This window comes from Carcharhinus amblyrhynchos, chromosome 1 (assembly GCF_965287045.1).
Source record: "Carcharhinus amblyrhynchos chromosome 1, sCarAmb.v2.hapA, whole genome shotgun sequence".
Lineage (NCBI taxonomy): Eukaryota > Metazoa > Chordata > Chondrichthyes > Carcharhiniformes > Carcharhinidae > Carcharhinus > Carcharhinus amblyrhynchos.
The window spans coordinates 6,346,808-6,369,137 of record NC_137324.1 but is presented as its reverse complement, the minus strand read 5'-3'; the positions used below and the strand labels follow the sequence as shown (position 1 = coordinate 6,369,137).

General features: G+C 48.5%; 1 protein-coding gene across 2 annotated transcripts in view; it reads left to right on the top strand.

Annotated features, from left to right (window-relative positions):
• hspa12b (heat shock protein 12B) overlaps positions 1–22,075 on the top strand; it is a 42,039-nt gene extending 19,964 nt beyond the window's left edge. For both annotated transcript variants that reach the window (XM_080196868.1, XM_080196867.1), the window contains 4 exons: positions 233–337; positions 10,717–10,975; positions 11,276–11,379; positions 20,880–22,075. In XM_080196868.1, coding sequence (XP_080052994.1) covers positions 233–337; positions 10,717–10,975; positions 11,276–11,379; positions 20,880–21,520 — 1,109 coding nt within the window. In that variant the 3' untranslated portion in view covers positions 21,521–22,075. The remainder of the gene's footprint in view (positions 1–232; positions 338–10,716; positions 10,976–11,275; positions 11,380–20,879) is intronic.
• Positions 22,076–22,330: the final 255 nt, after the last annotated feature.

Sequence of the window (22,330 nt, the reverse complement as noted above, 5' to 3'; positions counted from 1 at the left end):
TACCCTGATCTCTCTGTCTTTTCATCCTGTCTCCCATTCTCTCTCTCCAGTTTTGTATCCTGCTTCCTCTCTCTCTGGTTCTGTTACTGTTCTTTCTCTCTTTTTCCTGTACTCTGTTTTGTCTCTTTCCTCTCTCATCCTGTCTCCCATTCTCTCTCTCCCTCTCTCTGTTTGATGGATTGACAGGTGAACATGGCTAGTGCACTGACCCTCTCTCTCTGTCCTTGTCCAGGTGACCGCTATATCGTGGCTGACTGTGGCGGGGGCACTGTTGATCTCACCGTTCACCAAATCGAGCAACCCCAGGGCACTCTGAAGGAACTCTACAAAGCATCAGGTGGAAGTGATGGGACCAGCCTGGCCACCAGGCTGAACGAGAGCGCAGGGAGCTTTAACAGAACAACTACTGGGGCCACTCCCCGAGCCCCACTCCCCGTGCCCCACTCCCCGCAGCCCCACTCCCCGAGCCCCACTCCCCGTGCCCCACTCCCCGAGCCCCACTCCCCGTGCCCCACTCCCCGAGCCCCACTCCCCGTGCCCCACTCCCCGTGCCCCACTCCCCGAGCCCCCCTCCCCGAGCCCCAGTCCCCGAGCCCCACTCCCCGAGCCCCACTCGCCGTGCCCCCCTCCCCGAGCCCCACTCCCCGTGCCCCACTCCCCGAGCCCCACTCCCCGAGCCCCACTCCCCGCGGCCCCACTCCCCGCGGCCCCACTCCCCGCGGCCCCACTCCCCGCGGCCCCACTCCCCGTGCCCCACTCCCCGCGGCCCCACTCCCCGCGGCCCCACTCCCCGAGCCCCACTCCCCGAGCCCCACTCCCCGAGCCCCACTCCCCGTGCCCCACTCCCCGAGCCCCACTCCCCGCGGCCCCACTCCCCGTGCCCCACTCCCCGTGCCCCACTCCCCGAGCCCCACTCCCCGTGCCCCACTCCCCGCGGCCCCACTCCCCGAGCCCCACTCCCCGAGCCCCACTCCCCGTGCCCCACTCCCCGAGCCCCACTCCCCGCGGCCCCACTCCCCGAGCCCCACTCGCCGTGCCCCCCTCCCCGAGCCCCACTCCCCGTGCCCCACTCCCCGAGCCCCACTCCCCGAGCCCCACTCCCCGCGGCCCCCCTCCCCGAGCCCCCCTCCCCGTGCCCCACTCCCCGAGCCCCACTCCCCGCGGCCCCACTCCCCGCGGCCCCACTCCCCGCGGCCCCACTCCGCGTGCCCCACTCCCCGCGGCCCCACTCCCCGCGGCCCCACTCCCCGAGCCCCACTCCCCGCGGCCCCACTCCCCGTGCCCCACTCCCCGCGGCCCCACTCCCCGCGGCCCCACTCCCCGAGCCCCACTCCCCGTGCCCCACTCCCCGAGCCCCACTCCCCGTGCCCCACTCCCCGTGCCCCACTCCCCGAGCCCCACTCCCCGTGCCCCACTCCCCGCGGCCCCACTCCCCGCGGCCCCACTCCCCGAGCCCCACTCCCCGCGGCCCCACTCCCCGTGCCCCACTCCCCGTGCCCCACTCCCCGCGGCCCAACTCCCCGCGGCCCAACTCCCCGCGGCCCCACTCCCCGTGCCCCACTCCCCGCGGCCCAACTCCCCGCGGCCCCACTCCCCGTGCCCCACTCCCCGAGCCCCACTCCCCGAGCCCCACTCCCCGTGCCCCACTCCCCGTGCCCCACTCCCCGCGGCCCAACTCCCCGTGCCCCACTCCCCGTGCCCCACTCCCCGAGCCCCACTCCCCGCGGCCCCACTCCCCGTGCCCCACTCCCCATGCCCCACTCCCCGAGCCCCACTCCCCGCGGCCCCACTCCCCGTGCCCCACTCCCCGTGCCCCACTCCCCGTGCCCCACTCCCCGTGCCCCACTCCCCGCGGCCCCACTCCCCGCGGCCCCACTCCCCGTGCCCCACTCCCCGTGCCCCACTCCCCGCGGCCCCACTCCCCGTGCCCCACTCCCCGCAGCCCCACTCCCCGCGGCCCCACTCCCCGTGCCCCACTCCCCGTGCCCCACTCCCCGCGGCCCCACTCCCCGAGCCCCACTCCCCGTGCCCCACTCCCCGCGGCCCCACTCCCCGCGGCCCCACTCCCCGAGCCCCACTCCCCGAGCCCCACTCCCCGAGCCCCACTCCCCGTGCCCCACTCCCCGAGCCCCACTCCCCGTGCCCCACTCCCCGCGGCCCCACTCCCCGTGCCCCACTCCCCGAGCCCCACTCCCCGTGCCCCACTCCCCGAGCCCCACTCCCCGTGCCCCACTCCCCGCGGCCCCACTCCCCGTGCCCCACTCCCCGAGCCCCACTCCCCGAGCCCCACTCCCCGTGCCCCACTCCCCGCGGCCCCACACCCCGCGGCCCCACTCCCCGCGGCCCCACTCCCCGAGCCCCACTCCCCGCGGCCCCACACCCCGCGGCCCCACTCCCCGCGGCCCCACACCCTGCGGCCCCACTCCCCGCGGCCCCACTCCCCGTGCCCCACTCCCCGTGCCCCACTCTCCGAGCCCCACTCCCCGAGCCCCACTCCCCGAGCCCCACTCCCCGCGCCCCACTCCCCGTGCCCCACTCCCCGCGGCCCCACACCCCGCGGCCCCACTCCCCGCGGCCCCACACCCTGCGGCCCCACTCCCCGTGCCCCACTCCCTGCACCCCGCATCCCGCTCCCCGTGCCCCACTCCCCGCGGCCCCACTCCCCACTCCCTGCGCCCCGCGTCCCGCTCCCCGTGCCCTGATCACTGAGGGTGCCGGCTTCATCTCAAACTCCTAGTTATTTAGAAATGAGGCTGAAATAACAGCTAAAGGGGTAGAAGCTGCATTTCTATAGCGCCTTCCACAACCTCAGGATGTCCTCTCACAGCCAATCGAGTGTTTAAAGTGTAATCACTGTAATAATGTCGGCTCGTTGGAGGACGGGAGCGGGGTACAGAGGGAGAGGCCGGAGGGGTTGGTGGGGGGGAGGTGGGGAGGTGGGGGTAGTGGCAGCAAAACTCTGCACAGCAAGATCCCATAAACAGCAACACAATCACCTGTCTGATTGAAGTCAGTTCAGGGCGAGTCCCCCCCTCTCTCCCAATTCGCCTGCGAGGCACGTGCATTCCTCTGGCAGTGTAGCTCTCCCGCAGTACCGCGCTGGCACTGTCAGTCTGGATTGTAGATTTGACATCCTGACGTTCTGACCCCCCCCCCGCCCCGGGGAGAGGGCGCCCCACTGGATACACAGTTTGGAGGATTCTCGCACAAACATAGACTCCCTGCAGTGTGGAAGGAGGCCATTCAGCCCAGCGGGCCTGCACCCACTCTCCGACAGAGCATCTTATCAACCCCCACTGTATCCCTGTAACCCCTCAGCGTTTCCCATGGCTAATCCCCCCTAACCTACACATCTTTGGACATTTAATCTGTTCACTGGATAATCCTTTTCCTTCATAAATACAATGACGAAAGTTTGCCTACACCCTATCTCGTGGGAAAATCTCACAAGTTATAAAAACTTCTTTAGTTTTGGAACAACAGCACATCTACTGCTTATTCCACCTTACCCTGAGTATGTACTGGGCCTGTGTGAAAGCATTACATGCAGTTCTGGTCTCCTTATCTGAGGAAGGATGTCCTTTCTATAGACGGAGCTCAGTGAAGGTTCACCAGGCTGGTTCCCGGGATGGCAGGTCTGTCATTTGAGGAGAGACTAAATCAGTTAGGATTATATTCACTGGAGTTTAGAGGAGTGAGAGGGGATCTCATCGAAAATTCTAACAGGGTAGATTCAGAAAGAATGTTCCCAGTGTTGGGGGAATCCAGAACTAGGGATCATAGATTGTTTCTCTGTTTAAGAAGGGTGGCAAGAATAATCCAGGTAATTACAGGTCAGTGAGCCTTACGTCAGTGTTAGGGAAATTATTGGAGAGGATTCTTCGAGACAGGATTTACTCCCACTTGGAAATAAGTGGAGGTATTAGTGAGATGGTTTTTTGAAGGGATGGTGGTGTCTCACTAACTTGATCGAGTTTTTTGAGGAAGTGACGAAGATGATTGATGAGGGTAGGGCAGTGGATGTTGTCTACATGGATTTCAGTAAGGACTTTGACAAGGTCCCTCATGGCAGACTGGTGCAGAAGGTGAAGTCGCATGGAGTCAGAGGTGAGCTGCCAAGGTGGATACAGAACTGGCTCGGTCAAAGAAGACAGAGGGTAGCATTGGAAAGGGTGTGTTTCTGAATGGAGGGCTGTGACAAGTGGCGTTCCTCAGGGATCAGTGCTGGGACCTTTGCTGTTTGTAATATATATAAATGATTTGGGGAAAAATATTTGATTAGTAAGTTTGGGACAACACAAATGTTGGTGGATTTGTGGATAGCGATGAGGACCATCAGAGGATACAGCAGGGTATAGATCAATTGGAGTCTTGGGCGGAGAGATGGCAGATGGAGTTTTATCCGGACAAATGTGAGTAATGCATTTTGGAGGGTCTAATACAGATAGGAAATATACAGTAAATGGCAGAACCCTTAAGAGTATTGATAGGCAGAGGGATCTGGGCGTACAGGTACACAGGTCACTGAAAGTGGCAACGCAGGTGGAGAAGGTAGTCAAGGCAGCATACGGCATCCTTCATCGGCCGGGGTATTGAGTTTAAAAATTGGCAAGTCATGTTGCAGCTTTATAGAACTTTAGTGAGGCCGCACTTGGAATATAGTGTTCAATTCTGGTCGCCACACTACCAGAAGGATGTGGAGACTTTGGAGAGGGTACAGAAAAGATTTACCAGGATGTTGCCTGGTATGGAGGGCATTAGCTATGAGGAGAGGTTGGAGAAACTTGGTTTGTTCTCACTGGAGCAATGGAGGTTGAGGGGCGACCTGATAGAAATCTACAAGATTATGAGAGCACGGACAGAGTAGATAGTCAGCAGCTTTTTCCCAGGGTGGAAGAGTCAATTACTCGGGGGGCACAGGTTTAAGGTGCGAGGGGCAAGGTTTAAAGGAGATGTACGAGGCAGGTTTTTTTACACAGAGGGTGGTGGGTGCCTGGAACTCGTTGCCAGGGGAGGTAGTGGAAGCTGATATGACAGTGAGTTTTAAGGGGCGTCTGGACAAATACAGGAAAAGAGTGGGAATAGAGGGATATGGTCCCCGGAAGGATAGGGGGTTTTAGTTCAGTCGGGCAGCATGGTCAATGCAGGCTTGGAGGGCCGAAGGGCCTGTTCCTGTGCTGTAATTTTCTTGTTCTTTGTTGAGGATAAAGTTTATTTATTAGTGTCACAAGTAGGCTTACATTAACACTGCAATGAAGTGACTGTGAAAATCCCCTAGTTGCCACCCTCTGGTGCCTGTTTGGGTACACTGTGGGAGAATTTAGCACGGCCAATGTACTTAACCCGCACGTCTTTCAGACTGTGGGAGGAAACCAGAGCACCCGGAGGAAACCCACGCAGACACGGGGAGAATGTGCAGTCTCCACACAGACCCAAGCCGGGAATCGAACCCAGGCCCCTGGCGCTGTGAGGCAGCAGTGCTAACTGTTGTGCCAATCTTTTAGAACTGAGGTGAGGAGAAATTTCCTCACCCAGAGGGTGGTGAATGTGTGGAATTCACTTCCACAGGATGTATTGAGGCCGAAACGTTGTCCGATTTCAAAGCCTGCACCAACCGTGCTGCCCAACTGAACTAAAACCCCCTACCCTTCAGGGACCATATCCCATCCTATTCATGTATTTGTCAAGACGCCCCTTAAAAGTCACAAACGCCCCTCATACGTCACATTAGATATTGCTCTTGGGGCTAAAGGGACCAAGGGATATGGGGGGGAATCAGGATATTGAATTCGATGATCCAAATGGATGGTGGAGCAGGCTCAAAGGGGCCTCCTGCTTCTAGTTTCTATCACAGAAACTGAGTGCCCTGTAGAGCCAGCTCAGAAAGTGTCTGGAGGCACACCTAGGCCAGGCCAGGTAGGGACGTGTATCTGAAGGACATGAGTGAACCTGGTTAGTCTTCACAACATTCTGGTGTCAGGTCCACACGATGGATTCACTGGCCAGAGAGCCAGAGGCATGATATCCCTGGGAAAGGGTTAGCAGAGGCACAATGGGTCAAATGGCCCCCTTTTGTGCTGTATGAACTGCCATCGTGGGATTTGAACTCTTGACCCGTGCTTTGCAAGGCCAGGAACACATGCCCTGCCTCTTCCTGATAGGATGTGAAAGACATTTGCATCAGAGGGAGAATTGTCTTTAAAAACACAGACAAAAATACTAGCAGGGTGGGTTTTCTTTTTGTCTTAATCTTGCTGCAAGCCTTCAGGAATCTGGCACAGGCCCAATGGCAGAACGCAAGGCCGGGCTAGGCCGGGCCAGGCGGTGTGAGCCGGGAGATTTGGCACCACCCAGTGGCTGTTTGATGAACTGACAGAGGCACCAACGTCCTCAGCCCAGAATCAATCACAGTGCGAAACACCATGAGATATAAGGAGCAGAATTAGGCCATTTGGCCCATCCAGTCGGTCCACTGTTCTCTGACGGCTGATGAGTTTCTCAACCCCATTCTCCCGCCTTTTCATTGATTTGATTTAAAGTTTATTTATTTATTAGTCACAAGTAGGCTTACATTAACACTGCAATGGAGTTACTGTGAAAATCCCCAAGTTGCCACACTCTGGCGCCTATTCATAAGAACATAAGAAATAGGAGCAGGAGTAGGCCATCCAGCCCTTCGAGCCTGCCCCGCCATTCAATAAAATCATGGCTGATCTGTCGCTGCTCAGTTCCACATTCCCGCCCTCTCCCCATAACCCTTAATCCCCTCTCTCATCAAAAACCCATCAACCCGCTTCTTAAAAATATTTAGCGAGGTAGCCTCCACCACTTCAACGGGCAGAGAATTCCAGAGATTCACCACCCTTTGAGTGAAGAAGTTCCTCCTCAACTCTATTCTAAACCGCCCCCCTTTTATCTTGAGGCTGTGCCCCCTAGTCCTACTGTCCTTTCTGAGCGGGAAGAGTCTCTCCACCTCTATCCTATCCATCCCATTCATCATCTTATACGTCTCAATGAGATCTCCCCTCATTCTTCTAAACTCTAACGAGTACAAGCCCAGTTTATTCAGCCTCTCCTCATAGCTCAACCCCCTCAACTCCGGTATCAGCCTAGTAAACCTCCTCTGCACTCCCTCCAAGGCCAAAATATCCTTGCGTAAGTACGGCGCCCAAAACTGCACACAGTACTCCAGCTGCGGCCTCACCAATGCCCTATACAGCTGCAGCAAGACCTCCCTACTTTTATATTCAATCCCCCTCGCTATGAAGGCCAGCATCCCATTCGCCTTCCTGACCACCTGCTGCACCTGCAAGCTGGGTTTTTGCGACTCATGCACAAGGACCCCGAGGTCCCTCTGCACCGTCGCCTGCTGCAGTTTTTCGCCCCGTAAGTAATAGTCCTTCCTACCATTCTTCCTACCAAAGAGGACCACCTCACACTTGCCAACATTAAATTCCATTTGCCATTTCCTGGCCCATTCGCCCAGCCTATCTAGATCCTTCTGTAGACTCACCACACCCTCCGCACAATTTGCCGTTCCCCCAATCTTGGTGTCATCAGCAAATTTCGACACTCTACACTATTCTATTCTATTCAAGTACACGGAGGGAGAATTTAGCATGGTCAATGCACCTATCTAACCTGCACATCTTTCGGACTATGGGAGGAAACAGGAGCACCCGGAGGAAACCCATGCAGACATGGGGAGAATGTGCAGACTCTGCACAGACAGTGACCCAATCGGGTTTCGAATCCAGGTCCCTGGCGCTGTGAGGCAGCAGTGCTAACAACTGTGCCACCGTACCATCGTGCTGTTTCGATTTGTTTTATTGTTGTCACGTGTATTAGTATACAATGAAAAGTATTGTTTCTTGTGCACTTTACAGACAAAGCATACCGTTCATAGAGAAATAAAGGAGAGAGTACGGAATGTAGTGTTACAGTTATAGCTAGGGTGTAGAGAAAGATCAACTTAATATAAGGTAGGCTCATTCAAAAGTCTGATGGCAGCAGGGAAGAAGTTGTTCTTAAGTTGGTTGGTACGTGACCTCAGACTTTTGTATCTTTTTCCTGACAGAAGGTGGAAGAGAGAATGTCCCGGGTGTGTGGGGTCCTTAATTATGCTGGCTGCTTTTCCAAGGCAGCGGGAAGTGTAGACAGAGTCAACGGATGGGAGGCTGGTTTGAGTGATGGATTGGGCTACATTCACGACACTTTTGTAGTTCCTTGCGGTCTTGGGCAGAGCAGGAGCCCAGACCAAGCTGTGATACAACCAGAAAGAATGCTTTCTATGGAGCATCTGTAAAAGTTGGTGAGAGTCATAGCTGACATAGAACTACAGCACAAACAGGCCCTTCGGCCCACAAGTTGCACTGATCATATCCCTACCTACTAGGCTTACCTGTAACCCTCAATCCTATTAGAGGATCCTAATCCTGCAGGCAATAAGGAGGCTTGTAAAGGGGGAAATGGCAGTTTAGATGTAGAATTGGCCCAGTGACAGAAAGCAGTGGACGGATGAGTTTCAGACAGGGAGCTAGTTTGTAACAGTGCTTCCCCAGGGGGTCAGCTTTGGATCCCTCACTCCTTTCAGTTTTAATAAACCACATCGATAGACTCAGCCGGGAAAAGCAGCTTTCTGAGGTCAACCAATGAGATGGCAAGATTCTTGACAAGGTGGCGAGATCCAACTCCACAAACCATTTTGAAGGGTAGTTGGAGGAGGATTTTTTTTATTATTAATTCATGGGATGTGGGTGTCGCTGGCTGGGTCAGCATTTACTGTCCATCCCTGAGGGCACTGAAGGGTCAACATTGCTGTGGCTCTGGAGTCACACACAGTAAGAAGTCTCACAACACCAGGTTCGAGTCCAACCAGTTTGTTTGATAGTAATCCCACAAGCTTTCGGGAACGGTGTTCCTTCCACACACCTGATGAAGGGATACCATTTCCGAAAGCTTGTGGGATTACTATCAAACAAACTGGTTGGACTCAAACCTGGTGTTGTGAGACTTCATACTGTGTTTACCCCAGTCCAACGCCGGCATCTCCACATCATGACCACCATCGACGTCACATGTAGGCCAGACCGGGTAAGGATGGCAGATTTCCTTCCTAAAGGACATTAGTGACCCAGATGGGTTTTTCCAGCAACCACCAATGGTTTCCGGGTCATCTCTGGACTTTTAATTCCAGATTTCTATTGAGCTTAAGTTTATTTATTAGTGTCACCAGTAGGCTTACATTAACACTGCAATGAAGTTACTGTGAAAATCCCCCAGTCGCCACACTCCAGCGCCTGTTTGGGTACATTGAGGGAGAATTCAGCACGGACGATGCACTTAAACAGCACGTCTTTCGGATTGTTGGAGGAAATCGGAGCACCCAGAGGAAACCCATGCAGACACGGGGAGAATGTGCAAACTCTACACAGACAGTGACCCGAGGCTGGAATCGAACCCGGGTCCCTGGGTCACAAGTGACATCCTGTGTGACTGTAACAAAGGTTCCCCTTCCCTCCTCGTCCCTCTCGAGCTGTCTGCAGCCTGTGATACGGTGACCGTACCCTCGCCCTCCAGCACCTCTCATCCAGCTGGCTGTGACTGCTCTCACCTGCTCTCACTCTTATCTGTCAGACCATAGCCACAGAATCATTTGGAAAGGCTTCCCTTCCTGTTCCTGGTGTCCCTCACGGATCTATCCTTGTTCCCTTCCTATTCCTCACCGACCTCCTGCCCCGTACGTAGCAGCACCGTCCCACTGGTGAACCAGACAGGGATTTTACATCCATCCAGAAAATTAGTCCAGGGGTCGGGATTATTGACCCAAGAACATTCCCGCAATGCTACTTTCTGCTGAAGTCTCAGCCTAGCTGGAGTCCCCGGAATGGGATTGAACTCGTGACATTCCGATTCCGAAGCGAGAGGGAGAGAGAGAGACCCACAGCGTGGCGGCACGGTGACACAGTGGTTGGCACTGCCACCAAGGACCTGGGTTTGATTCCTGGCTCGGGTCACTGCCTGTGTGGACTCTGTACGTTCTCCCCATGTCTGCGTGGGTTTCCTCCAGGTGCTCCAGTTTCCTCCCACAGTCTGAAAGATGTGCTAGTTAGGGTGCATTGAGCCAAATAGGCGCCGGAGTGTGGCAACTAGGGGAATTTCACAGTAACTTCATTGCAGTGTTAGTGTAACTTGTGACACTAATAAATAAACTTTAAACATCTTGGTTGGAATTTTCCGGACTCGGCAGAATCTTCCGCTCCTGCTGACAATGCACCTCCACCACAGTGGTTAGCACCGCTGCCTCACAGCGCCCAGGGACCCGGGTTCGATTCCCAACTCGGGTCACCGTCTGTGTGGAGTTTGCACATTCTCCCCGTGTCTGCTTGGGTTTCCTCCGGGTGCTCTGGTTTCCTCCCACAGTCCAAAGATGTGCGAGTTCGATGGATTGGCCGTGTTAAATTGTCCCTTAGTGTCAGGGGAATTAACTAAGATAGATACATGGGGTTATGGGGGGGAGTAGGGTCTGGGTGGGATTGCGGTCAGTGCGGACTTGGTGGGCCGAATGGCCTCCTTCTGCACTGTAGGGATTGGATGATTCAATGGGAAAGGATTCTACCCCTGGTCAATGGCAGCCGACCCTGCCACTGTGAAACACGGGCTGGATTGCGTGGGTAACCCTGCCTCTAACTGTCTACACTGCCCCCTCTCTCACAGGAGGACCATACGGAGCTGTGGGAGTGGACCTCGCCTTTGAGAAGATGCTGTGCCAGATCTTTGGCGCTGATTATATCGAGCGTTTTAAGGTGAAGCGGCCGGCAGCCTGGGTGGATCTGATGATAGCCTTTGAGGCCCGGAAAAGAACAGCTTCCCCCAAGAGAGTTAATCCCCTCAACATCTCCTTACCCTTCTCCTTCATCGACTACTTCAGAAAGTATAAAGGTCACAGCGTGGAGACCGCACTCAAAAAGAACAGGTAAATCTATAACCCCAGCTCATTCCCACCTCCATATCCGGCCATTCCTCAACGTCCTGTTTATAAAGTCAACCAGCTCAGGCAGCCAATCACAGCGCAGTGTTGTGACCTCAATGAGCTGTCAGTGAGTCACTTCCTGTGGTGAGTCCTGGACCCAGTTCCTGGGGTGACCTGAGGAGCACCAGCCTCAGGAAGCCACTCTTCCGGAGCCTCTGGCTCCCCCCCCATGTTGGCCACTGGTGGTTGTGCACTGTCCCGAACCCTAATCTGAGAGGCTGTTTCTCCTCCTTGTTCCCGCAGCAATAAGCTGGTGAAGTGGAGCTCCCAGGGGATGCTGAGAATGACTCCAGAGGCCATTACTGAGCTCTTCCAGCCAACGGTCAAACAAGTCGTGCTTCACATTGGTAAGTATGAAAGTAACACCTCACACTCTCACTCACCTCAATGTTTATATAAACACCTCTCACTCTCACTCACCTCAATGTTTATATAAACACCTCTCACTCCCACTCACCTCAATGTTTATATAAATACCTCTCACTCTCACTCACCTCAATGTTTATATAAACACCTCTCACTCCCACTCACCTCAATGTTTATATAAATACCTCTCACTCTCACTCACCTCAATGTTTATATAAACACCTCTCACTCCCACTCACCTCAATGTTTATATAAACACCTCTCACTCTCACTCACCTCAATGTTTATATAAACACCTCTCACTCTCACTCACCTCAATGTTTATATAAACACCTCTCATTCCCACTCACCTCAACATTTATATAAACACCTCTCACTCCCACTCACCTCAATGTTTATATAAACACCTCTCACTCCCACTCACCTCAATGTTTATATAAACACCTCTCAGTCCCACTCACACCAATTTTTATATAAACACCTCTCACTCCCACTCACCTCAATGTTTATATAAACACCTCTCAGTCCCATTCACACCAATTTTTATATAAACACCTCTCACTCTCACTCACCTCAATGTTTATATAAACACCTCTCACTCCCACTCACCTCAATGTTTATATAAACACCTCTCACTCCCACTCACCTCAATGTTTATATAAACACCTCTCACTCTCACTCACCTCAATGTTTATATAAACACCTCTCACTCTCACTCACCTCAATGTTTATATAAACACCTCTCACTCCCACTCACCTCAATGTTTATATAAACACCTCTCACTCCCAATTACACACTCACTATGTGATAGTTTGTTGCATAAAGTTAAATCCAGGGTGAGGTATCTAAACGGATACAAAATTGGCTTCTTCACAGAAGCCAGAGGGTGGTTGCAGGGGGTTGTATTTCAAACTGGAGGCCTGTGACCAGCGGTGTGCCTCAGGGATTGGTTCTGGGTCCACTGTTATTTGTCATTTATATTAAGAACATAAGAACATAAGAACATAAGAAATAGGAGCAGGAGTAGGCCATCTAGCCCTTCGAGCCTGCCCCGCCATTCAATAAGATCATGGCTGATCTGTTGTGGCTCAGTTCCACTTTCCCGCCCTCTCCCCATAACCCTTAATCCCCTCTCTTATCAAGAACCCATCAACCCGCTTCTTAAAAATATTTAGTGAGGCAGCCTCCACCACTTCAACGGGCAGAGAATTCCAGAGATTCACCACCCTTTGAGTGAAGAAGTTCCTCCTCAACTCCGTTCTAAACCGCCTCCCCTTTATCTTGAGGCTGTGCCCCCTAGTCCTACTGTCTTTTTTGAGCGGGAAGAGTCTCTCCACCTCTATCCTATCCATCCCATTCATCATCTTATACGTCTCAATGAGATCTCCCCTCATTCTTCTAAACTCTAACGAGTACAAGCCTAGTTTATTCAGCCTCTCCTCATAGCTCAATCCCCTCAACTCCGGTATCAGCCTAGTAAACCTCCTCTGCACTCCCTCCAGGGCCAAAATATCCTTGCGCAGGTGCGGCGCCCAAAACTGCACACAGTACTCCAGCTGCGGCCTCACCAATGCCCTATACAGCTGCAGCAAGACCTCCCTACTTTTATATTCAATCCCCCTCGCTATGAAGGCCAGCATCCCATTTGCCTTCCTGACCACCTGCTGCACCTGCAAGCTGGGTTTTTGCGACTCATGCACAAGGACCCCGAGGTCCCTCTGCACCGTCGCCTGCTGCAGTTTTTCGCCATGTAAGTAATAGTCCTTCCTACCATTCTTCCTACCAAAGTGGACCACCTCACACTTGCCAACATTAAATTCCATTTGCCATTTCCTGGCCCATTCGCCCAGCCTATCTAGATCCTTCTGCAGACTCTCCACACCCTCCGCACAATTTGCCTTTCCCCCAATCTTGGTGTCATCAGCAAATTTCGACACCCTGCACTCGGTTCCCTCCTCCAGATCATCTATATAAATGGTAAATAGTTGAGGCCCCAGCACCGACCCCTGGGGCACCCCACTAGTCACCAACCGCCAATCCGAATAGCACCCATTGACCCCCACTCTCTGCCTCCTATTTGACAACCAATCCTCTATCCACGCTAACACCCTACCCCCAACTCCATGTCCCCTGACCTTCTGCAATAACCTCTTGTGAGGTACTTTGTCAAACGCCTTCTGAAAATCCAGAAAGACCACATCCACCGGCTCTCCTCTATCCACTGCCCTAGACACATCCTCATAGAACTCCAGTAAATTTGTCAGACACGACTTCCCTTTAATGAAACCGTGTTGCGTCCGCTCTATCAAGCAATTCCCTTCAAGATGCCTCGCAATTTCCTCCTTAATGACGGATTCTAACATTTTACCTACCACAGACGTTAAACTAACCGGCCTATAATTCCCCGCCTTTTGCCTGGCACCCTTCTTAAACAATGGCGTAACATTAATGATTTGGATGAGAATATAGGAGGCATGGTTAGTAAGTTTGCAGATGACACCATGATTGGTGGCATGGTGGACAGTGAGGAAGGTTATCTCCAGTTGGGATCTTGATCAATTGGGCCAGTGGGCTGACGAATAGCAGATGGAGTTTAATTTAGACAAATGCGACATGACACATTTTGGTCGACTGAACCAGGGCAGGACTTACTCAGTTAATGGTAGGGCGTTGGGGAGTTTACAGAACAAAGAGATCTCGGGGCACAGGTTCATAGCTCCTTGAAAGTGGAGTCACGAGTGGACAGAGTGGTGAAGAAGGCATTCAGCATGCTTGGTTTCATCGGTCAGAACATTGAATACAGGAGTTGGGATGTCTTGTTGAAGTTGTACAAGACATTGGTAAGGCCACACTTGGAATGCTGTGTGCAGTTCTGGTCACCCTATTATAGAAAGGGTATTATTAAACTAGAAAGAGTACAGAAAATATTTACTAGGATGCTACTGGGACTTAATGGATTGAGTTTATAAGGAGAGGCTGGATAGATTGGGACTTTTTTCTCTGGAGCGTAGGAGGCTGAGGTATGACCTGATGGAGGTCTATAAAATAATGAGGGACATAGACAAGGTAGATAGTCAATATCTTTTCCCAAAGATAGGGGAGTCTAAAACTAAAGGGAATAGGTTTAAGGTGAGAGGGGAGAGATACAAAAGGATCCAGAGAGCCAATGTTTTCACACAGAAGGGCTGAGTATCTGGAACAAACTGCCAGAGGTAGTAGTAGAGGTGGGTACAATTTTATCTTTTAAAACACATTTAGATAGTTACATGGGTACGATGGGTATAGAGGGATATGGGCCAAATGCAGGCAATTGGGATTAGCTTGGGGGTTTAAAAAAAAAGGGCAACATGGACAAGTTGGGCCGAAGGGCCTGTTCAATGCTGTAAACCTCTATGACTCTACCACGTCAATGTTTACAGAATAACACCTCTCACTCCCACTCATATCAATGTTTACCTGTACACCCAGATCCCTTTGTCTATCAATAGTCTTAAGGGTTCTGCCATTTACTGTATATTTCCTATCTATATTAGACCTCCCAAAATGCATTACCTCACATTTGACTGGATTAAACTCCATTTGCCATCTCTCTGCCCAAGTCCCCAACTGATCTCTACCCTGCCGTATCCTCTGATGGCCCTCATCGCTATCCGCAAATCCACCAAACTTCGTATCATCCACAAACTTACCAATCAATCCAGTTACATTTTCCTCCAAATAATTTATATATATTACAAACAGCAAAGGTCCCAGCACTGATCCCTGAGGATCACCACTTGTCACAGCCCGCCATTCAGAAACGCACCTTTCCACTGCTATCCTGTGTTCTTACAACAATGTTTACAGAGTAACACATCTCACCGCCACTCATATCAATACTTATACCGAGTAACACCTCTCACTGCCACTCACATCAATGTTTATATAGAGTAACACATCTCACCGCCACTCGTATCAATGTTTATATAGAGTAACACCTCTCACTGCCACTCACATCAATGTTTATATAGAGTAACACATCTCACCGCCACTCGTATCAATGCTTATACTGAGTAACACATCTCACTCCCACTCATATCAATGTTTATATAGAGTAACACATCTCACTCCCACTCATGTCAATGTTTATATAGAGTAACACATCTCACTGCCACTCATATCAATGTTTATATAGAGTAACACTCTCACTCCTACTCATATCAATGTTTATATAGAGTAACACATCTCACTCCCACTCATGTCAATGTTTATATAGAGTAACACATCTCACTCCCACTCATGTCAATGTTTATATAGAGTAACACTCTCACTCCTACTCATATCAATGTTTATATAGAGTAACACATCTCACTCCCACTCATGTCAATGTTTATATAGAGTAACACATCTCACTCCCACTCATATCAATGTTTATATAGAGTAACACTCTCACTCCTACTCATATCAATGTTTATATAGAGTAACACTCTCACTCCTACTCATATCAATGTTTATATAGAGTAACACTCTCACTCCTACTCATATCAATGTTTATATAGAGTAACACCTCTCACTGCCACTCATATCAATGTTTATATAGAGTAACACTCTCACTGCCACTCATATCAATACTTATACCGAGTAACACCTCTCACTGCCACTCACATCAATGTTTATATAGAGTAACACTCTCACTCCCACTCATATCAATGTTTATATAGAGTAATACTCTCACTCCCACTCATGTCAATGTTTATATAGAGTAACACTCTCACTCCCACTCATATCAATGTTTATATAGAGTAACACTCTCACTCCTACTCATATCAATGTTTATATAGAGTAACACCTCTCACTGCCACTCATATCAATGTTTATATAGAGTAACACTCTCACTCCCACTCATATCAATGTTTATATAGAGTAACACTCTCACTCCCACTCATATCAATACTTATACCGAGTAACACCTCTCACTGCCACTCACATCAATGTTTATATAGAGTAACACATCTCACCGCCACTCGTATCAATGCTTATACTGAGTAACACATCTCACTCCCACTCATGTCAATGTTTATATAGAGTAACACATCTCACTCCCACTCATGTCAATGTTTATATAGAGTAACACTCTCACTCCCACTCATGTCAATGTTTATATAGAGTAACACTCTCACTCCCACTCATATCAATGTTTATATAGAGTAACACTCTCACTCCCACTCATGTCAATGTTTATATAGAGTAACACTCTCACGCCCACTCATATCAATGTTTATATAGAGTAACACTCTCACTCCCACTCATATCAATGTTTATATAGAGTAACACTCTCACTTCCACTCATATCAATGTTTATATAGAGTAACACTCTCACTCCCACTCATGTCAATGTTTATATAGAGTAACACTCTCACTCCCACTCATATCAATGTTTATATAGAGTAACACTCTCACTCCCACTCATATCAATGTTTATATAGAGTAACACTCTCACTCCCACTCATGTCAATGTTTATATAGAGTAACACTCTCACTCCCACTCATATCAATGTTTATATAGAGTAACACTCTCACTCCCACTCATATCAATGTTTATATAGAGTAACACTCTCACTTCCACTCATATCAATGTTTATATAGAGTAACACTCTCACTCCTACTCATATAAATGTTTATATAGAGTAACACTCTCACTCCCACTCATATCAATGTTTATATAGAGTAACACTCTCACTCCCACTCATATCAATGTTTATATAGAGTAACACTCTCACTTCCACTCATATCAATGTTTATATAGAGTAACACTCTCACTCCCACTCATGTCAATGTTTATATAGAGTAACACTCTCACTCCCACTCATATCAATGTTTATATAGAGTAACACTCTCACTCCTACTCATATAAATGTTTATATAGAGTAACACTCTCACTCCCACTCATATCAATGTTTATATAGAGTAACACTCTCACTCCCACTCATGTCAATGTTTATATAGAGTAACACTCTCACTTCCACTCATATCAATGTTTATATAGAGTAACACTCTCACTCCTACTCATATCAATGTTTATATAGAGTAACACTCTCACTCCTACTCATATCAATGTTTATATAGAGTAACACTCTCACTTCCACTCATATCAATGTTTATATAGAGTAACACTCTCACTCCCACTCATATCAATGTTTATATAGAGTAACACTCTCACTCCTACTCATATCAATGTTTATATAGAGTAACACTCTCACTCCCACTCATATCAATGTTTATATAGAGTAACACTCTCACTCCTACTCATATCAATGTTTATATAGAGTAACACCTCTCACTCCTACTCATATCAATGTTTATATAGAGTAATACTCTCACTCCCACTCATATCAATGTTTATATAGAGTAACACTCTCACTCCTACTCATATCAATGTTTATATAGAGTAACACTCTCACTTCCACTCATATCAATGTTTATATAGAGTAACACCTCTCACTCCCACTCATATCAATGTTTATATAGAGTAACACTCTCACTTCCACTCATATCAATGTTTATATAGAGTAACACTCTCACTCCCACTCATATCAATGTTTATATAGAGTAACACTCTCACTCCCACTCATATCAATGTTTATATAGAGTAACACTCTCACTCCCACTCATATCAATGTTTATATAGAGTAACACTCTCACTTCCACTCATATCAATGTTTATATAGAGTAACACCTCTCACTCCCACTCATATCAATGTTTATATAGAGTAACACTCTCACTCCCACTCATATCAGTGTTTATATAGAGTAACACTCTCACTCCTACTCATATCAATGTTTATATAGAGTAACACTCTCACGCCCACTCATATCAATGTTTATATAGAGTAACACTCTCACGCCCACTCATATCAATGTTTATATAGAGTAACACTCTCACTCCTACTCATATCAATGTTTATATAGAGTAACACTCTCACTCCTACTCATATCAATGTTTATATAGAGTAACACTCTCACTCCTACTCATATCAATGTTTATATAGAGTAACACTCTCACTCCCACTCATATCAGTGTTTATATAGAGTAACACTCTCACGCCCACTCATATCAATGTTTATATAGAGTAACACTCTCACGCCCACTCATATCAATGTTTATATAGAGTAACACTCTCACTCCTACTCATATCAATGTTTATATAGAGTAATACTCTCACTCCTACTCATATCAATGTTTATATAGAGTAATACTCTCACTCCTACTCATATCAATGTTTATATAGAGTAATACTCTCACTCCTACTCATATCAATGTTTATATAGAGTAACACTCTCACTCCCACTCATATCAATGTTTATATAGAGTAATACTCTCACTCCTACTCATATCAATGTTTATATAGAGTAATACTCTCACTCCTACTCATATCAATGTTTATATAGAGTAACACTCTCACTCCTACTCATATCAATGTTTATATAGAGTAACACTCTCACTCCTACTCATATCAATGTTTATATAGAGTAACACTCTCACTCCTACTCATATCAATGTTTATATAGAGTAATACTCTCACTCCTACTCATATCAATGTTTATATAGAGTAACACTCTCACTCCTACTCATATCAATGTTTATATAGAGTAACACCTCTCACTCCCACTCATATCAATGTTTATATAGAGTAACACCTCTCACTCCCACTCATATCAGTGTTTATATAGAGTAATACTCTCACTCCCACTCATATCAATGTTTATATAGAGTAACACTCTCACTCCCACTCATATCAATGTTTATATAGAATAACACCTCTCACTCCTACTCATATCAATGTTTATATAGAGTAACACCTCTCACTCCTACTCATATCAATGTTTATATAGAGTAACACTCTCACTCCTACTCATATTAATGTTTATATAGAGTAACACTCTCACTCCTACTCATATCAATGTTTATATAGAGTAACACCTCTCACTCCTACTCATATCAATGTTTATATAGAGTAACACTCTCACTCCTACTCATATCAATGTTTATATAGAGTAACACTCTCACTCCCACTCATATCAATGTTTATATAGAGTAACACTCTCACTCCTACTCATATCAATGTTTATATAGAGTAACACCTCTCACTCCCACTCATATCAATGTTTATATAGAGTAACACTCTCACTCCCACTCATATCAATGTTTATATAGAGTAATACTCTCACTTCCACTCATATCAATGTTTATATAGAGTAACACTCTCACTCCTACTCATATCAATGTTTATATAGAGTAATACTCTCACTCCTACTCATATCAATGTTTGTATAGAGTAATACTCTCACTTCCACTCATATCAATGTTTATATAGAGTAACACTCTCACTCCTACTCATATCAATGTTTATATAGAGTAACACTCTCACTCCTACTCATATCAATGTTTATATAGAGTAATACTCTCACTCCTACTCATATCAATGTTTGTATAGAGTAATACTCTCACTTCCACTCATATCAATGTTTATATAGAGTAACACTCTCACTCCCACTCATATCAATGTTTATATAGAGTAACACTCTCACTCCTACTCATATCAATGTTTGTATAGAGTAATACTCTCACTTCCACTCATATCAATGTTTATATAGAGTAACACTCTCACTCCTACTCATATCAATGTTTATATAGAGTAATACTCTCACTCCTACTCATATCAATGTTTGTATAGAGTAATACTCTCACTTCCACTCATATCAATGTTTATATAGAGTAACACTCTCACTCCTACTCATATCAATGTTTGTATAGAGTAATACTCTCACTTCCACTCATATCAATGTTTATATAGAGTAACACTCTCACTCCTACTCATATCAATGTTTATATAGAGTAATACTCTCACTTCCACTCATATCAATGTTTATGTAGAGTAACACTCTCACTCCCACTCATATCAATGTTTATATAGAGTAACACTCTCACTCCTACTCATATCAATGTTTATATAGAGTAACACTCTCACTCCCACTCATATCAATGTTTATATAGAGTAACACTCTCACTCCCACTCATATCAATGTTTATATAGAGTAACACTCTCACTCCCACTCATATCAATGTTTATATAGAGTAACACTCTCACTCCTACTCATATCAATGTTTATATAGAGTAACACTCTCACTTCCACTCATATCAATGTTTATATAGAGTAACACTCTCACTCCCACTCATATCAATGTTTATATAGAGTAACACTCTCACTCCTACTCATATCAATGTTTATATAGAGTAACACTCTCACTCCCACTCATATCAATGTTTATATAGAGTAACACTCTCACTCCTACTCATATCAATGTTTATATAGAGTAACACTCTCACGCCCACTCATATCAATGTTTACACAGAGTAATGTTTTGTTTTGATGTTGATAGTTGTTAATTGATTGAGATAAGAGAGATTGAAGTCATGGAAGAAATCTTCTCTTTTGCAGAGAACTTGATGAAGAAGCCGGAGGTGTCTGGGGTGAAGTTCCTCTTTTTGGTGGGTGGTTTTGCCGAGAGTCCCATTCTGCAGCAGGCCGTCCAGCAATCCTTCGGTAACATCTGCCGAGTGATCATTCCCCAGGACGTTGGCCTGACCATCCTCAAAGGAGCCGTGCTCTTTGGCCTGGACCCGACAATCGTCCGTGTCCGCCGCTCCCCCCTGACGTACGGGGTGGGCGTCCTCAACAGGTTTGTGGAGGGCAAGCACCCAAAGGAGAAGCTGCTGGTTAAGGACGGCACCCAGTGGTGCACCGACATTTTCGACAAGTTCGTGTCGGTCGACCAGTCGGTGGCGTTAGGCGAGGTGGTACAACGTAGCTACACCCCAGCCAGGCAAGGTCAGAGAAAAATCATCATCAACATCTACTGCAGTGGGCAGGACGACGTGGTTTATATCAGCGACCCCGAGGTACGCAAGTGTGGCACCGTCAGCCTGGAACTGTCTGACGCAGACGAGCTTGGTCCCAGCAAACAGCGGCGTGAGATACGCACCACCATGCAGTTTGGAGATACGGAGATCAGGGTCACCGCCATGGACATGATCAGCTCGCAGTCTGTGAGAGCCTCAATCGACTTCCTGTCCAACTAACCTGGGGTGGCTGCTGGGGGGACGGGGGGTTACAGAGAGGCAGGGGACACTGACTATCTCACAGCTGTTTCATCACGTCCAGTCACTGTGTAGACCACACAACCCCAGCGGACATTTGTTTCCATAGAATCCCTAAGGAGGACATTCAGCCCATCGGGTCTTCACAATCCCACCCAAGCCCTACCCCCCGTAACTCCATGCATTTACCCGAGCTAGTCCCCCCGACACAAAGTGGCAATTTAGAATGGTCAATCCACCTAACCCACACATGTTTGGAGTATGGGAGGAAACCCACGCAGACACGGGGAGAATGTGCAATCTCCACACAGCCAGTGACCCGAGCCGGGAATTGAACCCGGGTCCCTGGTGCTGAGAGGCAGCAGTGCTAACCACCGTGCCACCGTGACACCCCAAATTTTGATTTGATTTATTATTGTCACTCGTATTAGCATTAGCATACAGCGAAAAGTATTGTTTCTTGCGCACTGTACAGACAAAGCATACCGTTCATAGAGAAGGAAACGACAGAGTATTACAGTCATAGCTAGGGTACAGGGAAAGATCAACTTAATGTGAGATAGGTCCATTCAAAAGTCTGACAGCAGCAGGGAAGAAGCTGTTCTTGAGTCGGTTGGTACGTGACCTCAGACTTTTGTATCTTTTTCCCGATGGAAGAAGCTGGAAGAGAGAATGTCCGGGGTGTGTGGGGTCCTTAATTATGCTGGCTGCTTTCCCAAGGCAGCGGGAAGTGTAGACAGAGTCAATAGATGGGAGGCTGGTTTGTGTGATGGATTGGGCTACATTCACAAC